This window comes from Branchiostoma lanceolatum, chromosome 7, assembly GCF_035083965.1.
Source record: "Branchiostoma lanceolatum isolate klBraLanc5 chromosome 7, klBraLanc5.hap2, whole genome shotgun sequence".
Classification (NCBI taxonomy): Eukaryota; Metazoa; Chordata; class Leptocardii; order Amphioxiformes; family Branchiostomatidae; genus Branchiostoma; species Branchiostoma lanceolatum.
Genome location: NC_089728.1, coordinates 17,236,930 through 17,261,774, shown reverse-complemented (window position 1 = coordinate 17,261,774; position 24,845 = coordinate 17,236,930). Strand labels below are relative to the sequence as shown.

Here is a 24,845-nt window from a genome sequence, read left to right as displayed (position 1 = left end):
AGCCTCATATTCATAAAGGCGTCATACAGAACTCCATATGACTTGTTTTTAAGGCATGGTTCGAAATACTTTTTATGGCAAGCTAAGTCAAAAGCTAAGTTTCCCGTCACCATTTTAAGTTGCACCTGTTCCATGAGCCTAACTTCTGCAAAGGACTGCGTATGTAAACAAAATAAAGATACGTTTTCTGAACTTGATGTACAGGTAATTGATAAGTTACAACTTTAGTAAGCCCGGTACTCTACCTGTACCTGAACTATCCTGGTACCCATTATAGTATTATATCTCAAGTTCGCTACTCTGATTGCTTCCCTTCATTATCATTATTATCATTATTGACATATATGACATCAGGTATATGAAAGTGTCCTGCTTTGACATTTTTGTGCATTTTTTAATCTAATTCTATTATCTTAAACCAGCGATTGGCGCTCATCTTCATATAAGGAATAATCGAGTAAAAAGTGTGTCTCGTTTTCAACATACATTATATTGTATTATATTGTATATAATTCAATACGACTGTTGGGAATGCCCAGAATTTTCTTCCTGAAACATTAAATTTGACACTTAATAAATCATTAGATATTATAATCGTTTTATACATAGGTCGACCGGGACCATGGACATACTTCTCCCGACCCAATCCGCACGGACGTGGACAAGGCAGGACCCTCACAAGCCACCGGGCCGCCTTCAACGGACACTAAAGGTTTGCCTGTACTTACATTGTACTAATCGTGTCATCAGTACGAGGGCTGTTCAATAAAGAATTCACCTGACCCACTTATGGTTGTCGTAGCAGGCTGAAAATGTACATCTACAGTTACGCTACTATTTGAAAAGATTGCAATCCTTAGGATATCGTCTACCACTAATTGTGCTGGTCAAAAAGAGCTTGGGATTTTTTTTTCTGGTGCTACTTTAATACGTATCTCTATAGGCTACATGTCCATTTTCCATTCTGAACTATCAAAGGACTCATTTACAGACGCTAGGATAGAGGGAGGTGTTACTAAGTAGTGGAGCCAGTTGACTTCCTTCAGAGTAGTCATTAGCGTCTTGAATGCACTTTTAATTCGTTAAAGGTTTTCGAAGACTAATCTTCCTACAACTACATGTACAAGGATTTCGCACGCATTATTATTCTAATCACCTGATAACTGAAAAGTTTTGTTCCTTATAGTGTATGGAAATTAGTCTTCAAAAACATTTAATGAACACTTCACGTATTAAACGCACTGTTGACTGCTTTTAATTCATTTTCACACCTCCCTTTATCTAGTCAACTGTAAAAGACAAACTGTTGCGACCTCAGAATTGCAAATAGTGTGGCCTATATAGAAATATGTGCGATCACACATTTCAGCATCTCCAATTGCTAAAAGTGTGTTGGAGAAATTCTTTACTGACCTGCCTCCATACAAATTATGCTTGTGTAGTTCAGTGGTTTGCGGCCACTCTGAACCCAGAAGTCTTGAGTTCGAATGCTGGCTGTGTCGCTCACCCGACATGCACCCTACTACTAGAAAGGGTCGCAGTTTTTAGGACATGGTCTACTGTTAATTGGGCTGTCGAAAAGAGCTAGGGGAATTTTCCCGGTACAATGAACCTGTAAATACTGTACATTTCGAACGTCTGTCTTCTCTGTCACAACCAGTTGAAGAATAGCTCACCTGTAAGTTTATGAGTCAAGTTAAAATGGTTCGAGATCACTTTCGCAATATGCTTTATTGTTTAACCTCAAATTCCTAGCATCTTACAAAATGTTAGTTTGATGTCAATGTCAGGCGGCATCATGCTTTAGATGACAGGCTCAATCAGGTACTATTGCTTCTAAGTACATCCTTCTGATCACTCTAACATCCTATACTTAATAGTAGTGCTGCGTACCTAAACGTCACATCAGGTACAGGTACCGGTACATAGGTATAGGTACTAGTATATAGGTTTAGGTACAGGTCCGGACCTGTACCTGTACCTAAACAATTTTACAAATTAACATGTGTTCTTCTGAACTTCTTCAATAACGACAGAAACATTAATAAGCTGTTTACAACTGGTCAGCATCTTTATTCAAAGAATATAACTAGGTTCCTACCGCCTTGGCCTTACTATCAAAACTCCCGGCCCTCCTGAATGATCTGTCGCATATTAGTAACGCTTTTCCAATGTGTCACTTTGGCCATGTTCGGTGTTGCAAGAGGCTATGAGGTTAGGAGATCAGTCACAAAATAACCATAGACTTTGTGTAGATTAATATCGGTGCAGTACCGGTACTTCGTGATCTGGTATTTTCGACCTGTACCTAATTAATCGATGTTCACGGTATACAGTACCGGTACACAGTACCGGTACGCAGCACTACTTCCTATGCTATCTACCCTTCTCTCTTTTCCGGTAGCGAGGTGTGAAACAATGTAAGTCGGGAACTCTAGACAGGCATTTTAGACGAATGTGTATTGCAAATGCTGGTCTTACCCTCCTAACTAGTGCTGCGTACCGGTACTGTGTACCGGTACTGTACCGTAAAATGTGATTCGGTACAGGTCCCAAATACCTGATCAAGAAGTACCACCGATACTGTACATATGCTTATTTTGTGACTAACCTAATAACCTCATGCAACACCAAACGTGACCAAAGTGACGCCTTGGAATAGCTTAACTAATATGCAAAACATCATCCAGACAGGTCGGGAGTTTTGATAGCAAGGCCAAGGGAGTTTGGCGGTAACCTAGTGTTCTTCGAATAAAGATATACTGACAAGTTAAAAATGGTTTATGTTTTTGTCATTGAAGAAGTTCAGAAAAACACATGTCCGGACCTGTACCTAAACCTCTGTACCGGTACCTGTACCTGTACCTGACGGTACGTTTAGGTACGCAGCACTACTCCTAACACTAGCTTGGCTTGTGACAATGAGAGTACCTTCCTTTTTTGTATTTCTGTAGAGGTGTCTGGCGGGGGCAGCAGGTCACAGATCATCACCTTTGGCGATGAGCCGGGGGATGGAAAACTGAGCGGCGCACGTGGAGTCGCAGTGTCCCCAGACAAAAACATCTGGGTGACCGATCGGTCCAAAGCGCTTCTCCAAGTGTACAGCTTGGAGGGCGCTTACCTGGGCCAGTTCCCACCCGGTGCACAAGGGCTAGGGTACCCATCAAAGACGCCATATGATGTGTCCATCGACAAGGATGGCCATCTGTGGGTCTTGATGCTTGGGTACCCTGCCAGCCCTGACTCCGTGGTACAGGTCGGCAGGGATGGCGATCTCAAAGCCAACTTTGACCTCCCTGACACCGTACCACGGGGTGCACCCCGCGGAATGGCCGTGGGCTTGCGCACTAACCACGTTATCGTCACATGGTCTGACGGTTTCATCAGTGGTGGTGTACAAGCCTTCATGCCGGATGGGAAACTCCTGTGGGAAGTCGGGCAGCAGCAGCGGATGAAGAGGCCGATGAACGTCGCCGTTAACCGGAAAGGGAACATCTTCGTGTCTGACTATGACACTCACTTTATCTATACATTTGGTGAGACCGGGCAGTACGTGTCGAAGTTCGGAGGACCGGGACAGAGAGGTGGCCGCCTGAGTCGTCCCGAGGGCATCTGTGTGGACAGCTCTGGCCACATCTTGGTGGTGGACTCATTCAACCAGCGTGTTGTCATGTACACCGACCGGGGCAGGTACGTCCGCCACACCACTGTCCGTGCTGAATACCCAACAGGGGTTGCAGTGGGGCCGGGGGGACAGTTGGTTGTGATCAACAAAAACACAATCACTGTCTTCCCCCGCTACTGATAATGATGCACGTAGCGGCTTGATGGCTTTACCCTATCTGTTTATTATCGGCTACGAGGGCTTTTCAATAAACAATTCCTCTGACCCATTTTCAGTTCTTGTAGGTACTGCAATTCGACATGCACAACAATGATATTATTTCCTGCATGCTTCTTCAATTTCTTCTTCATTTCTGAACATGCTCTCTTTGAAAGTTGCTTGAATAGTAAAGCCAGTTGAATTCAATGCAGTCATCAGGGACGTGAATATGCGGTGTATTACTTATAGGTTTAAGTAGTACACCACTATTCCCCCATAATCCAGGAGAAAGTATCAAACTTGGCACACTTACTAGTCTTTTGATATAATACGTGTGCCAAGTTTCGTTTCTCTTGGTGCATGGGAAACTAATCTGAAACAAGAATTCTCGAAAATTGCACACAATACTACACCATTTCAGGCGACGTACCGCATACCGCTGGACAAATGCCTATGCAATTTCTAGAATGATTACAAACTGCACACAATAATATATCATTTCGCTCGCCCCTGAGGCGTCGCCAAAACGCGTTTAATGAACACGCGGCGTAGTCAGTACCGTAACGATTGCCCTGAATTCACCTGAGCTCCGCTGTCACACCTCAGTCCGTCCTCGAGGAAGATTGAGTGGAAGTGGGTCGGAGTGATTCATTATTGAACAGCCCTTGTACTGGGGAGGGGCCTGGACCAAATGGACTTTCCAATACAACACATGGTTAAGCCATGCAAAAACAATCACTTCAAAACACATACAATTACCTAACATTTCAAACCTCAAGTCTTTACCCCAATTGCAAAGCTGAATTGGTCAGGTTGGTTTAGGTAAAAAAAAGAGGGCATTTTGACGAGCTACAGCCAGAAGATTGAGATGAGAAAATGATTTCACCCCCTGTCCAAATGGGTTAGTCCATCCAGAAAGAAAGCAATGTATATACAAAAGGTCACAAATTTGCCAAATTTTTCTTCCGTCCCCCCCAGCAGAAAACTGGACCTTTCTGAGCAAAATTTAAGTTAAAAAATGAAGCGGGCATGCACGTTGCACATTACTGCGCAACTTTTGAGTTATATAAAAATGGTGGTCCCTCCCCTACTGTAAAGACGGACAGGAGTCTTGACGGAGATGAACGTTAGTGGAAGTGTATAGCAATTTTTGAAAGGGATCATATGTTTAGTTTGAAGTAACTAAGATGTTTATCATTGATGAGAAAGAAGCGGATCTGAACTGTGTATTAGATTGTTGGTCAAATTATGACATGGAAAATTAATGATTGGTCAAACAAGAATAATAGTTTCATGATGGTTCCTATGCACCAGGCTAATACTCATAAAAGGCACTCAAGGCCAACTCATACCATGCCAAAGTCATGCCAAAGTTATTTCTTAATATTTTGTTTCAATGTCTTAAACTAAATTGCTCAAAACTTCTACAGTTTTTTTCTTAAACAAGTCATAAGTTCGTCATTGAAGTAAGTAATAATTAGTTGATTCAATGATTATTTTATAACTTGTTTAAGAACTGTTAGTAGAACTTTTGAGCAATTTAGTTTAAGACATTGAAACAAAGAAAGTCTCTATTCTTAACCACACCTCATCTCGACCCTAGAAGTGAATGTTTACAACAAAATGGTGTTGTGTGTTCTAATCAGAGCTTGCGGCTTGCTATTGAAAGGTGCAGACGGTAAATGAAATACCTCCTTGGAACATATTTGAATATTGAATGTTTCAAAATCGTTTGATGGGATCAAAGGCCAGTCTCTCAAATGCGCAGTTTGCATGCACGGTTTTCTCCATCAATGTACTGCCTTAGGCCTAGGAAAAACCTTGTGCTTTTTGCCGACCCTAGCCTTTTCTTGGTTGATTTCTAGCAAGAGACATGAGATTTTCGATCTGACATCTGAGTGATGAAAATTCAAAATAGAATCCAAGTAGTCATGCAACATTTCTTACATAATTTCTGCTAGTATATCTCTTAACAGATTAAAGCTTCTGGTGTACGAAAGTGTAGTAGACTTTTGGTTGATTTCTAGCAAGAGACATACGATTTTTAATTTGACATCTGATTGATGAAAATTCAAAGTAGAATCCAAGTAGTCATGCAAATTTTCTTACAGACTTTCTGCTAGTATATCTCATAACAGACTAAAGCCTCTGGTGTACGAATGTGTAGTAGACTTTTGGTTGATTTCTAGCAAGAGACAAGATTGTCAATCCGACATCTGAGTGATGAAAATTCAAAGTAGAATTTAAGTAGTCATGCAAATTTTCTTACAGACTTTGTATCATATTTCTTAACAGATTAAGGCTTCAAACAGTTGATGTAGAAATATGTAGTGGGCATTGTACTTCTTTGTTCATCAATACACTTTTGCTTGAACAATATATATTTGTATAATTACAACATCATGTTGAAAATTCCAGTGCCCGGATGCCTTCCAGTTTTACATTCAATGGTAAACGGTATTTAGTGAATCACTTAGGTCAAAATCTAAATAAAAAGAAAGAAAAGAAGAGTATGTCATATGCTTGTATTCGTAGAAGTGACACTAGTGAGGTAACGTTAACCATGAATGTAATAACTGTTGTAGAAGTGAACATAGTTTGGGAGTTGTAACGTTGGAAGCAACACTATTATAAATGTATATATGTATATATATGATTTAAGTGAACTATTAGTTGTCAACTTTGTATGTGAAGTGTTATGCTAACAGACTAGTGTCACTTTGTGCACTTCTTGAATACAGGAATAAAAGACTTGTTGGCTGTGATACCATGTTTTGTAGCTTCAATTATTGTTACAACGTTTATAGTCTTTTTTTATACCGATATCGTTTTTTTCACGCCCTAGCATTAGATTTTAGTCGGCAGATGATGTCATTTATAAAATCTGCTTAATCATTGGAAGATGATATTTTTTGAATTCTTGCAAATGTTTTGATATGTCTCATTAATTATGAAAACTAAGTTCTAATTGACATAATCTAATCAATTAAAGGTCTCCTGCGCCCAAATTATATGTATTGTTGTATCTCGTTAATCATGAGAACAAAGTTCCAATTAACATAATGGAATCAATTGAAGGTCGACTCTACCCAAATTACACGGTGGCGTAGTTGTCCTGTGTTCGAACCCAGGGTCCCCTGCCTTGTCCCATTGACGCCGTGTTCTGAGGAAAGGCATTCAACACAACTTTCCTCACTTCACTCAGGTGAAAATGAGTACCTAGCTTTGGTTAGGGACGCCCCTCGGATAGGACGTTAAATGGAGGCCCTGTGTTTGGGGAGAGCCACACCTCGAACCCACCACACTTATCGAGTAGGGGTCCTTCCCGGTGTGAATGGATCAAATAACTCTGTTCGGATATGGATCTTGCACTCTTCAGTACAAACCTGGTGTGTTACGCCATGAGGCGGTTTACCGGGTATACTTAGAATACAAACAAACAAACAAACAAACAAACAAACAAACAAATAATTTGCAAGACGGAAAATCTCAATCGATCATTTCAGTAAAGTCGACCTTTGAATACCTTTGCTAAGCCATTAAAAGACAGCGATTCTATGGACGCTTCGGACACAGCCACCATGTCATCTTTAGAGTATATCTAGTAGACAAAGCTGAAAAATAAATATGCCAGGCACTTCGGTTAACTACGATATTTTAGTAGAGCACGAGACAGTATCGTTTCATCTCAAATAAATTCGTTCCTTTGTTGAACATCAGCCAATCGGATACTCTCAACCAACCAAACCAAATAATCATACCAGTATTCCACCAATCAGGTTGTTGTCTTCAAGGAAATGACCAATCACAGAGCGCACCAATCCATTACCTCTAACAAATAAAAACCTGATTGTTTTATCATGAAAGCATCATAATAATCCGACCTGTGAATTGTTCAAACTACTGTGATGCATGAAAGGCGTCACCTCATTTGACCCGATGTTCTTCGAACGCTTCGAACGTCGCAGTTGGACGAACGTTCTACACGTCTTGCGGTCTCGTTGCGTAGCAACATTGCAATACACAGGAGTTAACGTTACCAGTAGTCATCAAAATGTGTTGGATAGAAAGGTAAGATTACGTTTGTGAATAATACTGATATGATTCTTGTATTTTTTGTTAGCAACACTGGCACACACAAAACCCCATAAAATTCCTTGTTAATCGTAAAAAAACGGCTTCCACACATTTTCTGTCATTAAAACCGATGACGTTAGATGTAAACAAATGGCAGGTAGCCTTCCTCCATGCACGCCCCCAAGGTAGTCAAGTGAAGCTATAACCACGCCCCTGCTGTAGACTTTTTGTTCCGTAGGTTGAGAATCCATAGCCACGCCCTTTTCTTCTTGGACCACCCCTTGCAGCCCCGTAACCACGCCCCTTATGTAAATTTCTCTCTGTTCCGTCTCATATATACAGTGATAAGATTTACCTAGTTGTTAGGAGAGCAAATGCTGTTAGAAAGAAAGAAATATAACACGCCTAGCTGTTATCATGTGCATTTAAGAATCTCTGCAACTTGAAACAATGCCAAGGCTCAACTCCATGACGCTAGAATGATTAGAATTTCGAGTCAGGTTCTTTCGAACTTGCAGAAAAACAAGACGCCGATTTTGAAAAACTCACTTGCGCATGTACGCTGACAGTGGTAGCAAGATCCCAAGTTATCTCCTAAAAGTTACAAAGTCCTAGTTCGTGGTTTGAATTCAAAATGGAAGCCGATCATTTTGAAATGGCATCTGGAGACCAGGTAAATGATAATTGGGTGATTTTTCACTCTGATTTTTTCTATGTGTAAAAATCGACGTGATGTGTTTCAAAGACTGTCCATAATTATCTTCCAATTTTCCTGTTTCATCGATGTTTAGTATCTCCAGATGACAGTGTTATCGTTTATGATTCAATATTTTTTTTCTCGCAAACTTGTAATAAACCAAAACTAGGTTACTCGGATGCCAGTTTTCCTAAGGAAAGAGACGTTTGATTCGAGCCAAGAGAGACATTCAAGACTGATCACGAAAGCACATTCGAGACAAAATTCGGATCAAACGATGGATCCCGAAAGGACCTTGTTTGAGGTAAGGGTTACCATTATATAAGAGCATTATATAAGACACCGTCCAATGAGAATGGCGCTCATTTTAAACGTAAACGTGCATCGCATATATATGATAAGCTAACGTTACTAACTTGCATTTTTGTACGTGGTGCAGTTTATACAAGTTTCAGTGCCCTTCTTGAGCAAGTGATTTACTTATATCATGTCCTGACGCAATTTCCTTGTACATAGGCCGATATACATCTACCTCTTTTCTCAAACGAATCATCTCTGACGCAGGCAATTGATGTAAACTTTGTTTCCTGTGTATTATCATGAAATCCATTTTCCATATACGAATACTGTATCAATCTTATTGAATAGCGTAGTGTTTAGTCTTAAGATATGTAGAACTCATTAGCATTGTTATAGGCGAAGGCATGTATATGTCTTGATGTTTAGTACGGCTTAAGAACTTTTCATACATTGTACCTGTTAGATTTGCTGTACAATAAAGTTTGAATTGAAAAAAGGATCGGTCAGCGAAGCAATATCAAACACACAATTCATATCGTTGTTAAAAATTGTATTCCTAGGTGGAGAGAATTCGTGGTAAAAGATACCAGAACGGAAAGGCGTTTTACTTGGTCCGCTGGGCTGGCTACGGTCCGACAGACGACACTTGGGAACCGTTCAGCAACCTGACCAGAGTTCTAGACCTCGTGGTCAACTTTGAGGTCCGCTACGTTCTGAGGAAGACCCCGGATGTGGGTGACGCCGCGTTTGAGCACGCCAAATCCATCGTCTACAAGCGTCTTTATCGTCTGATAGACGGTATGGAGTTTCTCTCAGACGACGAGGAAGAAGAAGAAAACAAGGAGGAAAGTTTCTACGAAGAGGAAGAAGACAGAGATACTTTGATAAACGAAGACAACATCTCCCCACCACAACAAACCGACACGCCTATGCAAGAAATGGATGGAGAAGGGAATTTGAACACAGATGAGGTGTTCCCCGTTGAATGTGTATGCCAAGAAGTTGGGGAAGAAGTGAGCTTACAAGACACTGTGGAAACTGGGGCAGATGAAGAGGAGACGATGCCCTGTTTCTTTCAGGCTCTGAATGTTCAGAGGAAGGAGGTATTGCCAGAGAAAGTGTCAGAAGAGGCGTTGTTGCAGCTAGAAGGGAATAGTGGCGCAGGGGATCACAGTGAGGAATACGACGGCATGGAAACAGACAGCGCGGCTGTCCAAGACGACACCACCCCCCTGAAAAACTACTCCACAACGTCGGAGACAGAGCGGGAATTTATCCAAGACCAGGCGGCAGCAGGGGATGAACCATCGGCGACCCCTCCCGTCAAGAAACCGCTTCTTCCCAAGAAAGCCCGCGATGCCTTAGCGTTGATAACGAGGCGATCCGTCCGAGTTTTGGCGAAGATGACCGAATACGAGCCGACGGGCACATCGGAAACCCACACGAAGAGTAACGAATCGACGTCGGTAGGAAAGACGGCTATAACACCCAAGAAGAGCTTCTCAACGTCCGATCTGAGACCAAAAACAAAAACACCGTCCAAGAGGAAGCCAACACCGCCCCGGCAGAAAAGAGACTTGTCGCAAGCTTCAAAGGAGCGTTGTTCCCCGGGAAAGATAGCGTTACGTCATACATACAGACCCCCAGCGAATGGGTACGAGTACATCACCGTGAGGAAAGAGCATGGTCACGTGGCCATCATCTTCCCTGGTGACGTCACGTCACGTGCTATGTTGAGACCAGAGGTAAAGATGACGATATTTGTTGATCTAATTAGATTAAGTATGGGTTTCAATGGGATGATAGGCAAATATCTAGGTTCATTTATGACTGAAAGCAAGTGGAACATACAAGGTACTAAGGCTTTAAGTTGACAAACAAGTATCCAAAAACACATTGCAGAAGTAATTTTTAAGCATCCCAATTGAAGTTTGTCCAATGGTTGTTCGCAATATACCTGGCTGTATTTCATCTAGAGGGTATTTAACAGAATGTTGATGCTGTCTAATGATAATGCAACTGCTGCCTCGTCCAGGTTCAATGTCAAGTTGCCAATACAATTACGTTTTTGGATTCAGAAAAATATCATATTTGAATTGGGCACAAAGGCAATATCTTCTTGAGACTGAAATTATATCTCAATTTCTTCAGATTTTCATGAGGGACTGACTTGATTCAATGGTGAACACGCCATTGAAAGTCCATTAGAAAAAAAGAACGGTAAAAAAGTGGTTCAATTAAAATGCAATAAAAAACCCTGGCTGAAACTGCACATGCATCAAAATGCATATTTCTATAAGGCCCAATTTAAACTTGTTCTTTTAACTGTAGTACGACACATTGTAGTCTACTTCTCTAGTGGACAGCTTTTTTCTGGGTGTAAAAAGAAATGAAGCGTAGTCTACTACAGAAGTCTACTATACCCTCTGAAGTAGACTACCATGTGTAGTACTACAGTTAAAAGGACAAGTGTAAATTGGGCCTAAGCCAAATATGCATTACTTATTGACGAACATTCATGCCCTCTACTATCCTCTTGACAGGCCTTTGCTGAACTGACCAATGCGCTTCGAGTAGCTGACTCCGACAACAACTGTAAGATTGTGACGGTTACAGGCTGCGGAGGCGTGTTCTGCGCAGGCGTGGACCTGACGTATTTGGTTGGTTCTGACTTGGCGGGCCGGAGGAACGCAGTTAGGAAGCATGACGTCAACAACATGGCGGAAAAGTTGAGGTAAAGTCGGCGTAATAAAACTGTATTATAATCTGGAAAACAGATAGCCAAATAGTGTTTTCGTTTGGAAAATTAGATAAAATCCAGCATATCACACAAAACGAAAACTTGTTTTGTATTGAATGATCTTGGTTACTGCGTGTTATCATAAAAAATTCCGTCGTTATGATGATCTGCCCGAGTATGCGTGGAAGAAACAAAGACGGCGGACGGTATAAACTTCCCTGAAGTTTTGACCAACAGTACGCCTTTCTCACGCGGCGGACATGATAGAATGAAAACGAGGCCATTATGACTGTCGATCACAATCATCATTTCAACCAATGATAACTTGGCAGTTACAGAATCGACCAATCAGGAATTGGCTGCATGTTCGTTAAATACCTGCATTTCTATGCTTTATTTTGCACTTCCGCTTTTTGACGCAGGAGGGCGGGACTATGGGATCGATAAACGTGGCTCTAAAGTTCTGCATCTTTTCTGTGCATTACACTATAGTTATAATGTTCAAGATTTGATATCATCTTTTAGAACTTAGTGTGATTTGGGAGGAAAACTAAATCTGTGAATGATTTTTGTTTGTTTCCTCGTTTTCATTCTATCTAATCCATCATGTCCGCCGCGTGAGAATGGTGTATTGTCTATTAGGTCACCTGATCTAAGTGACTTTTTGAATTCTGAAGAAGACTGCCAGTGGGATGGTCGAAAATTCGATGCGCTAACTTTTGGTGTTGGATCGAATTTTTAGCTTAATTTGTGCTACATTAGGACTTAAATTTTTTATTACATACAGGGATGCGGTGAATGCCATTATCAACTTGTCGAAGCCGTTGGTGTCTTTGGTGAATGGCTTGGCTCGAGGTTTCGGCACCGCGCTAGTAGCGCTCAGTGACATCGCGTACGCCAGCGAGAGGGCGGTGTTTGAGACGCCGTACGCCGCACTGCTACAGACACCGGAGGGATGTGCCTCTCTCTCGCTACCGAGCATCGTCGGGCCCGCCATGGTACGACTTTACTGGTCACGTAAGGCCACAGCAAGTAAATTTTATGGATGACATCCTCTGGAGACTTTAGATTTAATGTGAGAGGGAGAAAAAATGGTTTAAAAAACAAGATGGCTAAACTGTCAAAATAGATACCATAAACATTGTAACAAGAATTGAATCGACAAAACATGGTATCACAGCCAACAAGTCTTTTATTTCTGTAGTCAAGAAGTGGATAAAAAAGGTGACACTGGTGTGGCAGACTAGTATCACTTACTTTCCGAGTTGGTTACTACACTAATGGCTACCACATTGGTGCCACTTTTACAACTATCGAACTAGTTTTACCTCTATAACTGCTGCCATGGCTACCTCACTCGTGTCACTTCTACAAGTACAAGCAAGGCTACAACACGACATATTTCCCTTTTTTTACCATCTCAGGAGGAGAAAATCAGGATTCAAAATCAGGTGAAAATTATTGAGCGCGCTGATGTCATCCATAAATTTACATGCTGTGGCCTGATATGCAATCATCATAAGTACGTTGTGACGTCAAAATCAAAAAAATATGTGCTGAATGGATTTATTCGTATTTGGATGCGAGGGAGATAGGATAAACGTTGTGCATATAAAGACATTCCAGCAAAAATGTTGTCTTAATTATAAGTTTTCAATTTCATCATGTATACAGTTTCGTTTATACAAGTTTATTATCTCGTTCCTAATCGAAAGTAAAACACCCCCAACTTATAATTCATCAGTTTATATATATGCGCTAGAAATTTGGTAGGTATTCAAATATTATTTTTTTCACATACTGAAAGTTGTCAGCAATAGCCAAAGAAATGATGGCGCATTTGAAAGAATCTTATTTTGAAAAGGATTCAATGCATTATAGGATGAGAGAGATTATTAGTAACTAACAGGTTGGTTCTTTTTGAAGTCAGCAAAGTTGAAGACATACCATTATTTCCCGCAAACTTTACCTAAAGCCCATGTCACAGTTGTGTGTATAGCCGTTGCGTGTGAGTTGCGCATTGACATTTTATTCATACGCCGCCGTGCGCACAATACGCACATCACACGCATCTCGATCGATTTGTGTACGTTTTTTGTACGCCGGCATACGCATAATATGGCCCAGTAGGTATGATAGTTTGGGGTATTAACGAAATTACGCTAATACGCAAGTTATTCGTTATGAATAGTTTTCGATTATTTTGATAAATGTGTGAGGCACATCTAACATGTGAGTAACGAAATGTAAGTCACACATTCGTCAAAATAATCGAAACATTCCACAACTGTTGTGCGTACGGCTGCGTATTGCATTCTGTCCATACGCAACTCATACGCAACGTTTATACGCTCAAGTGTGACAGGGCCCTAAGCCACAAAATGTCAATACGCAACTCATACGGACTTGAATATACGCACAATTGTGCCCCCCCTAGATTTAAGTTAAAATGTACCCCACATCGTAACGGAATTTCTCTTCTGAGCAGGCTAAAGACATGTTAATGATGGGGCGGACGTTGTGTGCAGAGGAGGCATACAAGGCGGGGCTAGTCTCACAGGTCTACATCCACGAGTTCTTCATCCACGAACTCAAACCAACCGTGCCGGAATGCATGATTGACAAGCCACTATCGGTAGGGGTTTCCTGAATCCTGTTATACCCTCCCCCATTCCACTTGACGGCGCTGGCGAATTGACAAAGCACTCAACAAATTTCCTTGACCAAAAGCGAATCTTTTTAAGCTTTGTGTGTTTTGTTGCCATTTTTGTTCATACTTGTACGTTTTGAATGATATTCCCGTTTAATATAAAGTCAAGAGTAACACAAATCGAGTTTAGCACGCAGCGACGCCGCCAGCGTGCCGCGGGTCCACTAACGGGGGGGGGGGGGTGCTTAAAACGAATTCGTTGAGCGCTCGAGCTCGCAGGGAGCGCGCGGCGAGAGCGCCGTCCTATAGTTGAATAGGGGTACAACAGAGAGAAGTCAGGCTTTTCCTTACTAGTAATTCAAGACATTCAATGCATTGCTTTATTCAATAAAAATATATGTTTCTTATGGCAAACTTGAAAACGTCTCAACAACTCCTTAACAAACCTACCTCAGGGCCTAAATGGACTACTGCTCCTTGCCGCTAGGTGGCGTTGTGGCAAAGATGCGGTCCCAAGCGTTCATGGTGGAACTTTTGGGCACTGTTTAAGTTTCACCCCTCTCTCGCTATGTTGTGCTCAAGCAAGAACATTATATATAATGTCCTTAGTTTAAGTGAAGCATTTCTTTCTTTCTAAAACTCAATTTCGTATTTGAAGGCAGCACATTAACTTAACACTAGAAGGATGGGTGCCTTATACGTGTAGGTTGCTGTATCTAGCATAGCAATGGATGGCTGTATTTAATGCTTAACGTTTCAGCACCAAGGGCAGGGCAGACAAAGGTTACTATTTTACTCAAGTATCCCTCCGCTACAGTGGAGAAAGTCTCTCACATGTTAGGTATGGGGATTGATATCAGGTGTAAGTGGGCTGTGTTCTCACCAGGATTTTTTTCACAGCGTAGGGGTCAGGTACAGAAGGCCAACTTTGCGTGGCGCAAGTCACTCGCAGAGTGCCAAAGACATGATAATGGTTGGGAGTCTGGCATGTTCCCGCACCAAATATTGAAATTCATAGCCAAAAAAACACTATTTCCTGCATTTTGAGGGATACATTTTGTGAAGTGAAGTTTTTCCTCTGTCACATCCTCATTCGAAAGCCAAATATGAACTTTTTATAAGATTTATGAAGGTTCTTCCAAGAAAGAAACACCCCTATGCTCATTGAAACGCAGCATCGGGGGGCCCCTATGCTGAAAAGGCCTGGCGAGAACACTGGTGGGATGTTTTTGCACCTACAGAGTCTTGCCCTAAGTGTGCCCTTCCCATAAGTTGGACAGGGTTGGTTGGGTGGGTGGGTGCTTCGCTTCGCGTTCAACCCCTCTTCGCTCCCCTCGCGAAACCCTTGGCTTCCCCCTACCCCAGGCCCCATCCCCGCCCCCACCAACCTCGCTTCTCACTCCTTTGCGGCTACTCTAATCCAATGACGGTTGTCGTTGTTCTACACGTGTCATCTTGTGCCTCTCTGTCTTATATAGACCCCCCTACTTATGCGGCACTCCTTGATACCACCTGCCTTGTTTCACCTGTGTTAGATTGATCTGTTTACACTCTCTCCAATTCTGCGGGGGATTACTTGATTAAATATTGCAATATGAACCAATCTTTAAGTAGTAGTAGGATCTAGTTTAATTTTTCCACAGTTCTGTACATCACTATAGCCATCATTCTAAGGAGTAATCAGATGTAGACTTGGAGAAAGACTAACAAAATGACTAAAAAAATTAGAAAACACACAGCCCCACCCTACATCTGCTTGGAGATCAGTAATAGGAGAAGCAAGAATGTCTTGAAAACAAATATAAGATTTCTGATTCCGCTTTTGCAAACATCAGAATATGCTTATTGTGTATTTTGGTAAATACATGTACATGTGTTGGGACATACACATACCATTGTTAACACCAATGATGCTCGGTTATAAATGACTGTTATTGGGGTATCATTAAAGAGCACAAAAAACACAAATGTCCTCATTCAGGGCTGAAAATAGTGGGTGCATGTGCACCCAAAATCGGAGCTGTGCACCTAATTCTTAAATGTGGGTGCACCTAGATATTTTTGTAGGCTATATATAGGGTAAAGGTACTATTATGTACTGGTATATAGGATACTGTAAATGCAAAAATGTTCGTGGTGGTTCTATGTTCGCGGTTTTTACGGCGACGCTTCACCGCGAACTTAAAACCACCACGAACATTTTGTCCAATACTGAAGAAGTATGTGACTGTAGCACTGCCGCAAACTTGAAACCACCGCAAACACTCCATTTTCGCCTTAGCGCGAAAGAAAAACCACATGAACTTAAATACATTTAAAGTATTCTTGAAATGTAAGTATCAGATAAAGCAATATAACCTTTTGTTGTACTTTCTTTGATGTATTACTTATTTGAAATTTTTAAGTTAGCTATAGAATTACAGATTAAAGTCCTAGTGAGAGGCAGTAGCATTAATCTTTTTCTGACATTCCGCTTTATTTTATGTGGTGCACCCAAAATTCTTTCCGTGTACCTAATTTTTGGGGTTGGGTGCACCAGTGCACCTATTTCCAAAAATGAATTTCGAGCCTTGTCATTGATTGATGGATGTTTCCCTACTTCACAGATTATTCGACAAACCAAGAAGATGGTGCAGAGACACCTCGGCAGGTACGACCTTCAGGAGTGCAACGAGGACGAGTACGCAAACCTACGCAACTCCTGGCAGGCTGAAGAGTGCTGCAAGGCCATCCTAGCGTACGTTGAGAGGGAGCGCTTATGATACGCGACCGCCGGCAGCCATGTTAGTCTTCCAAGAGGTTACATACAAGCAAATATGTATGCATCAAGTTCCATTTTTCCAATTTACAAACGTCACCTATACTTACTGAGTACATGGATTCTGTACTCTGTATACAGTAGACTCCATGTACACGGGTGTGTGTCTGTCTACAAGCAAGGAAGAACCTTACAAGAGGGAAACAGTCATACAGCTTTTGTTCTTTATTCTTTGTTTAATAAAGCATGTATCTTTCAACATTTTGTATCTCTTTGTTTCTATGTAACGACACTCTGATGCTTAAAAGTCATGGAGCATGCAGAAGATTAAAAACGTACATATTATTTCAAATCTATCTTGAGATATTTACAAAGTGGGCACATTCTCAAGAATTTCTAGGCTGAATTTTACAAAATCACTATTCAGTACTGCTATCAGACGGGATCATTCTTTTTCATATTGTCAGCGGTACACCCAGCACACGGGAGGTACGTTCAAATCATTCCATGGAAGCCCGCACAATACAACTTCGAAGCCCATCCTACACGGTAAAATACAGACCGGTCCAGAAAACCTGTACTGAACATTATCCTGGCCCAGGTATGACATAATGACCTTTCTATCATACCTGGGCCATGAATATGGTCCATACGGGTGTTCTGGACAGTGTTATAACTTGGGTTATCACACAGGATTCTACTTTTATCACACAGACTTCCATAGAACATTTAGAATGCATTTTGAGTGTGCCAGTTGCGCTGCTGTCGAAAATTCGAATACCAGATTCAGAGGTTGAAATCGATGTTGTTACAAATTTTTTGTTCGAGGACTCAAAACGCTCTCATACACTGAATTCATGGGTATGACATATATAAAATACAACACGGTGAATTCCGCATCACCCTCTGTCCCAGCCCTCCCTTTGGCCGTCGGGCAATACAACCCTCGGGCGATACGGAATACATTGTGTTGTATTCTATATATATATATATGTATTCATACAAAATAAACCTGAATGATGACATCTCTTCAACTATCTTCTAAGAAGAAGGTAAGGTGGGCCAAGATCCCTGTAAGAAAAACAGAAAGTTCCATGATACCAAAATACAACATGTACAACATTTTCTCAATATATTCAACAATGATGATGATATCATTATTCAAGTAACATGCACATTTGTGCCAAATAAAAATTCCGTTATTCACCGTTGCATATGAAAAAAAAGCTATTCAAATTCTGCCTCCATGTAATAAAATCATAAGCCAATTGTCCTGTTACCACTAACCCAGGTTGTTGGCACTATAGAATTATAATACACAAAATCTATGGCCTGACACTCATCCTATTTCAGCTCTGATTCACTCCTCTGATCCCTTCACTAGCCTCCACCAGGCCTTCCTACGGGGCTATGAATCATAGAATTTGGCAAAAAAAGGAATAGTTGGCCAGGAGAGTTTTGGTTAACATCCCCCTAAGTCAACTCTGCCAAACTTCCCAGGTAAATTATTCTCCTTTCAATGCTTGGGTCCAAATTTTTTAAAAGGGGCCCTGTCGGATAGTTAACCCTCAAACCACCGTAGCTTTTTTACGACTAATCTTACCGTATGGGGTCAAAACTGACCCCACAATGTTTTCTACAAATACAGCTTTATTCGTGACTATTTTTGTGGTTTGTATATATGTATAGTTTGAGTACTCTATTAGGGACAGTTTGACATAATTAGGTATGAATAATTTCTGCTTATTATCATAATTAATGCAAAAATAGGGAACATCGTCTTTTGGAACTAACGCTATTCAGACAAGCGGGCTCTTTTGAAGCCTGCGCCTACACTTGATGTCATATTGCATCTGAATGTCTTACGCTAGAACAACCAAACTTGGTCACCTTTGCTACAATTTCGTTGGCAACAATTTGAATTTAACGAAATAACTACTCAATGTTTTCATGTTGCTATGGCAACCGGTTTCTGAGAGCCATATTTGGAAAAAGTTGCTAATTTTGGATTTTACAATGTAATTCTAGGGCTTTCTTTGTAAACTGCACTTATTTTCTTATATCAACACTAACCAATGTTATTCACTATCACTTTAATGATTTAACATTAATAATTTATGCATATTTGATTACGTCATCGGTCAAAATCAAAGATGGCGGACTATATATTTAGATTAGCTATAACCGGCTATTTCAACCTCAAATCTCATCATTACCATGTTTATTCAAACAGAAACAATCTTAATACTAGACTGGCCGTCATTTGCTTTAAGAGCAAATTCAGCATATTTCACTCCCCCCCCCCCATGCAATAATTGATCTTTTGACGAAATGGACCATCCAAAAATTCCATCTAAACACAACTAGACTGTCCCAAGATCTATTTATTCTTCATCTACATTCATTAACATGCTTGAACATATGCAAAGATACACAACAATACTATACACTATATATAAAAGTACAATACTATACTCTCACCTCTCAAATAAACGTACCGGTACGTTTATTAATTTTTTGAAAAATTGTTGTTATTGATGTTACAAAGTTAACGTTGCTATAGGGCGAAAATAAGACGCCACACTGACATTTCAAAATACAATTTTCATATAAATATCTTTGATAGTCTATTCTTAACCTTGCCATTCAAAAAGTATTAACAATTTAAGTTGTGTTGAACCCCTACAACGCAAAATGAACTATTAAAAACGTGCTAGATAACTTAAACTTTAAACAACTACCGCATAAAAAGCCAACAATGCCTGTCTTTTTTACAGTAAAATTATTTCAACAATTCAAAAGTTTGCCGATATTCATTCACATCATGTGTAGACGATCGCGCTTTGAGAGGCGCTTGTGAAGTATTACTTCCTGGGTCAAAGGTTGTTGGTGCGGAAAGTGAAACTGCATGCAAACCTGCTCGCAATCGATCGGATCGGCCTACCTCGGCCTAGTGGTATATCATCATCGTTGGTATGGGTTTAATTATAAGTTGTATATAAGTGCGACACAACCAATTCAGAGACGGATTGCATTTTTCTCGTCGTCAAGTCGTGATTTATTAGTGGTTGAAGCCGCCATAATTAAATTTGACCATGCCCCAAAAACCATGTTTATTTGGCAACATTTGCGAGAGCATCATACTTTGCCGATCTCCCTCGGAGTCCCTCCCGATGCATAAATTGACTGTTTCAAAATCATCCGTGCAAAAAAATTCTCTATTCAAGCTCTGCGAGACGCCAAGAGCTTCTTAGTGCAAAGGCTTGCGTGTTTACCTGCAACATGACCTCAGGTAACCTGAAAAGAACGCATGTTCTTTGGCCAGCAGCAAATGGAACGCCCGGAACCTTAGATAGAACATGGATTCTTAGATAGAACATGGAACGGGGACAGCACTTTTGACCCGTTTTTGGTCTGAAAATGGGTCCAAAAGTCCCCAAAACGAAGCATTTTGAAGTGATGTACACCAGAAATGTGATTGAAAACCTGTAGGGACATGTTCAAGGCACCCTTGTGCCGAATTCCGGGTCATTTGCTTGTAATACCAGGGCACAGGAGCCCAAAATATAAAAATTGTCTAAAAATGCCCCAAAAAACCTCCATAAAATGGATTTTAAGGCCTGTTTCAAAACAATTAAAAAAGGGCCTGGGGGTATTTGCCATCTTAACCTCCACACCAAATTTCAGGTCGTTTGGTTAAGAAATGGCGGAGTAGAAGCCATTTGAAGATTTGTCAGGAGGAGGAGAAGAAGAAGAAGAACCAGACAAATACAATATATTTCACTCTACCCATACCTCTAGGTATGGGAAGTGAAATATAATAATCGTTTTGGTCCATTTGTATTGTGTTAGTAGGTTATATGATAAAAAAATGCATTCAAAATAATTCAAGATGGCGGAACCAAGATGGCGGATTTCGCTAGTGTAACCCGATATGAACATGATTTATATGACGTCATGTTGACGTCGTTCCTGTTGCCATCTAAAAAATAACGTCTTTGAATACATCATGATTTATCATACAATATTTCTATTTAAGTTTCATTGTGTACCTTTGAGTTATATGGAAATACCCAATTTGTTGGTTTTCGTCAATAAAATCGCATAAATGACGTCATAATACGTCGCAACGTCACTAATCTTTACGTTCATTAAAAAAAATGTTTTTTTCACGTTTCTACAAAATTAGATTTTGCAACTATGATCATAACAACCCTTATCATGCATGTTATATATAATTACTAGATGACAAGTATCAAACAATAGGGAATATGAGTGCAGATTTTGCTGGGGTCAGTTTTGACCCCACTGGACCACGCGTAAACTTTCTAGGATAACTTAATCAACAATGAGCCAATCTCGGTAAAAACTTGCGAGAAGTTATAAGACATATATACAAACAAACTCATAGAAGGAATTTTGTTTTCAACTCGAAATGTCAAAATGGCACATGTTGATATACGCCTGGGGTCAGTTTTGACCCCATACGGTGGTTTGAGGGTTAACTGGCTGTTTTTGCAATTTTTGGGCGTGACGCCTATGTGGTTCCGTTTTCCTTTTAACTCTGACTTAAAATCAACACGGGACCCGGTAACGAATAGACACTGTGACTGAGCTAATCGTGCGAGGACCGGGAGGAACCCCACCGGTACTCGGCAGTCCACCGGGACAAATTTCTGGTGGCTTCTGGGCCTGACTGGGACTACGCCCCCTACGGGAACTGGCACAATTGGGACCTAAGCATTACCGGTAGCCAGCGTAGTCAGTCTTGTAGGGACTACCCTTCCCGGGGCAGGTTAAAAATCCTTTTTCTGTGCCCAGGGGCCAGAACCATAAACTAATTCAGGAAGTGCTTCCCACTGTGGGCCTTGCTGCAGTTTGAAAGGTGGATTGGCCCCCATAACTACATAAACACATAAAAATCCCAGACTGACTCCAGCTTGAAACAAAGGCAGGAGAAGATTAGCATAATACTGGTGAACAAGATTCAAATATTTTTTTCTACTGGTTTTCAAAGTAACATTATGAAACCATACAGAATGACACAGAATGACTTCAACAAAGTTACATAGTCAAAACAACTTTCAGTTTTTAGAAAATCAACCTTGTGTTCAAATAAAAACTCTCAAATCAGCCTGTCAAAGTTGTTTCAAAGTGTCTAACTGTATAATTGCAACTTGGAAATGCCCTCCTCACAGTTGAATTCAAATGTCTGATAGTTGTGTGTCTACAAGTATGACTTGCAGCTGTGGTACCTACATGGTATTCTAAAAGCCAGTTATATAGACTGGAGCTCAGTGGAACTTGTAAGGCAGAACTGCACATGAACTGCCAGCCAATGTCTTTACCAGTATACTACCAAACAGAGCATGGTATTTTAGCCAGTGTTGTCATTTATATTCTGGGTTACATAAAGATAACTTCTTCATGTATAATCATACATCAATTCCTTACCTGTTATCTTTGAAGTTTCAAAAGTTTTTTTAGAGTATCTTGGGTGGTGGTGACTGTCTTAGCCAGGCCACCACCCATGTGAACACCACGGCAGTCAGTAGCAGACTGACTCTGGTAGTTTACGTTTAGCCGAATTTATTGGGTGATTTTATAGTACAAGCATGGTCTTTAAGACAGACATCACCATGTAGCAAAGGGTAGAAATTCCACTGTGGACTACCCTCACAATTAGTGACAAATAAATATAAAATAGTAACATACCCATAACCATAGTGTCCAGGTCACTGCCTTGTGTCCATTTCTTGAGTAGACTCTGTATCTGTCTGGTGTCATCATAGCTTAGTGTGTCCAGAAGAAACTGCTTTTGGAGATAGCTGTTTTTCGTTGAGGAAAATGTTGACATTTGCGTATGTACAAAGTACATCTCAGAGCCAGTGGGTACTAAAAGCATGCATTACTTACTGCTCATGGTCAATCAATCGCTCTTTTATCAATAGTGGTCACCTGTCTATAGTGGCCGAATTTGGCCTGTCCCTTGCAATTGAGTGACCACTTATAATAGACAGGTTTGACCGTACCACCAAAACGAAAGGATACAGTTCTCGAACTGCTCTGTCGATGTCTCCCAGCCATTCCAACATGTCCGCCACGGAGGGTTCTGTTGCCGACCTCTCCACGACCTTGGGAATCCCCAGCTCTACTGCGTGTGTGTGGTACGTGTGCATGGACGTTGCGTACTGTCTACTGACACTGTTGGACACTTCTTGTAGGGAACATCTACGGAAACGTAAGATATATGAAATGTTGAAGTTAGCATGAAAGTTCATCTTCTTTGTTGGTAGAAGATCTGAGTCAAACAAGATAACACGGAAATCAGATGCCTTGCTTTTGCAGGGGGAACGTCTAGATCGAGGACGCCCGTTTCCCTAGCCTCTACTAGGCTCCGCGGATCGTTGGGAAAATAGCAGAAATTGGCCAAATAGAGTGAATAGTATGTTCTACTATTTTCCCAGCGATCCACGGAGCCTGGTAGAGGCTACTGTTTCCCGGCTAATTACATACACATGGAAGTTACACCCTTGAATCTTCCTTCACATAGCCAAGCCGAGAGACATTGTACACAATTGTACATGTGTTCACACACACACACACACACTGTCCACTGCTTTTTCTCCTCATACCAGACACTCGACTGGCAGGGGACATGCAAAGCTGCCAGGTGATCATTAATCCATGGAGCCCTTTGGGGAACTCTGGTTCTGATTGGTTCTCCCAATTTTCGGACACCCTGTCTATAAATCCTATGCTAAAGGCCTGGTGTCCAGAGTTCCTACTTTGTCCAGTGTGCCGAGTGTCTATGTAAAATCGCCTGAACACTCGGTCTACCCAAGGTTGTTCAATGCTTGTGCAGTTCAAGAGCAAGCTGCTAGGGGACCATACATACAACACTTCTTCTTGGCATCAAAAACTATCTGCCACCAAAAAATCTAAATCGTAGCATGTCCAGGACAAAACATAGAGAAACCGGAAGTTCTGCTGCAGCACCAAGGACAGCCACCAGGTGGTCCAATATCCACCTTGACTTTGTCTTGCCAACACCATAATAAAAATCATCACAATCCACTCTGATTTTCTTGAGTTATTGTTGAACACAATCACGCAGAAACAGACACACACACACACACACAATACCTCCACTTTTCATGAAGGTAATACATTTTGTAAGTAAGTTAACAGACAACCCCCTCCTCATACATAGATGACTTCTCATAATTTTTTATGAATCTCCCGGTGACTTACAATGTCTCTCTGAGTTTTCCCACCATTTTCTCCATCTCTTCCAATAGCTTAGCTCTCAATCTGATTTTCAGGTCTGGAAAGTCCTTCAAAAACGCCGCTAAATCGTCTGGAACTTTTTCACAAGATTCCAACTGTTCCGAGAGGTTGCAGAGTGAGTTCACATACTGCTCTGAGTTTCCGTGAATTTCCTTCCAACGAACGGTCTGTTTTTGAACGGTAACGTACGCGGACTTGAGCTGACGCCTGGTGAGAATTTCTGCCTGCATTGTCCTCTTGAAAATGAATTATTTGCAACGTTTTTAACACTTTTTGGTAGCAATGACATCACTTGTACACAACAAGTCCATGCTTTTTCCGGTTCTCTAATGGGCAAAGGTCATACTTAGTTCTTGTTCCCAGAGCTATCCGCGATAGGAGACAACAAACAACAATAATCTAAGCCATACATGTAATTTATTCGTATTTTTCTATATTTCTAACATATTTTTTAGCTATATTTTTCATGAAAATGTTTACAAATATATTGAAATATGCAAAGAATATTAA

At 41.0% G+C, this 24,845-nt stretch overlaps 3 protein-coding genes across 3 annotated transcripts; 2 read left to right on the top strand and 1 right to left on the bottom strand.

Annotated features, from left to right (window-relative positions):
* Positions 1-7,743: 7,743 nt before the first annotated feature.
* LOC136438413 (uncharacterized) lies at positions 7,744-10,074 on the top strand. Its single transcript, XM_066433183.1, has 4 exons — positions 7,744-7,894; positions 8,767-8,901; positions 9,458-10,017; positions 10,062-10,074. Exons 1-4 carry the CDS (start codon positions 7,763-7,765, stop codon positions 10,072-10,074), a joined length of 840 nt encoding a protein of 279 aa, XP_066289280.1. The 5' UTR covers positions 7,744-7,762.
* Positions 10,052-17,105, top strand: LOC136438432 (chromodomain Y-like protein 2). The gene is made up of 5 exons (XM_066433199.1): positions 10,052-10,642; positions 11,441-11,631; positions 12,425-12,635; positions 14,126-14,272; positions 16,894-17,105. The coding sequence occupies exons 1-5, from the start codon at positions 10,088-10,090 to the stop codon at positions 17,047-17,049; spliced, it is 1,260 nt and encodes a 419-aa protein (XP_066289296.1). The 5' UTR covers positions 10,052-10,087; the 3' UTR covers positions 17,050-17,105.
* A 906-nt stretch (positions 17,106-18,011) lies between these two features.
* LOC136437949 (AFG2-interacting ribosome maturation factor-like) lies at positions 18,012-24,677 on the bottom strand. The gene is made up of 4 exons (XM_066432546.1): positions 24,300-24,677; positions 23,097-23,276; positions 22,761-22,873; positions 18,012-18,116 (listed from the first exon to the last, which is right to left on the bottom strand). Exons 1-4 carry the CDS (start codon positions 24,563-24,565, stop codon positions 18,076-18,078), a joined length of 600 nt encoding a protein of 199 aa, XP_066288643.1. The 5' UTR covers positions 24,566-24,677; the 3' UTR covers positions 18,012-18,075.
* Between the last annotated feature and the right edge of the window lie 168 nt (positions 24,678-24,845).

What these genes read in the sequence shown, in the direction of transcription:
- LOC136438432 (XM_066433199.1), top strand. Translation starts at nt 10,088, where the DNA reads ATGGAAACAGACAGCGCGGCTGTCCAAGACGACACCACCCCCCTGAAA. An exon ending in GTGCTATGTTGAGACCAGAG is followed by an intron (nt 10,643 to 11,440) that starts GTAAAGATGACG and finishes TCCTCTTGACAG; the next exon opens with GCCTTTGCTGAACTGACCAA. An exon ending in TGATTGACAAGCCACTATCG is followed by an intron (nt 14,273 to 16,893) that starts GTAGGGGTTTCC and finishes CCTACTTCACAG; the next exon opens with ATTATTCGACAAACCAAGAA.
- LOC136437949 (XM_066432546.1), bottom strand. Translation starts at nt 24,565, where the DNA reads ATGCAGGCAGAAATTCTCACCAGGCGTCAGCTCAAGTCCGCGTACGTT. An exon ending in GACAGAGCAGTTCGAGAACT is followed by an intron (nt 22,874 to 23,096) that starts GTATCCTTTCGT and finishes AACGAAAAACAG; the next exon opens with CTATCTCCAAAAGCAGTTTC. An exon ending in CCTGGACACTATGGTTATGG is followed by an intron (nt 18,117 to 22,760) that starts GTATGTTACTAT and finishes TTTTTCTTACAG; the next exon opens with GGATCTTGGCCCACCTTACC.
- LOC136438413 (XM_066433183.1), top strand. Translation starts at nt 7,763, where the DNA reads ATGTTCTTCGAACGCTTCGAACGTCGCAGTTGGACGAACGTTCTACAC. An exon ending in AAAATGTGTTGGATAGAAAG is followed by an intron (nt 7,895 to 8,766) that starts GTAAGATTACGT and finishes AACCAAAACTAG; the next exon opens with GTTACTCGGATGCCAGTTTT. An exon ending in CCGAAAGGACCTTGTTTGAG is followed by an intron (nt 8,902 to 9,457) that starts GTAAGGGTTACC and finishes TTGTATTCCTAG; the next exon opens with GTGGAGAGAATTCGTGGTAA.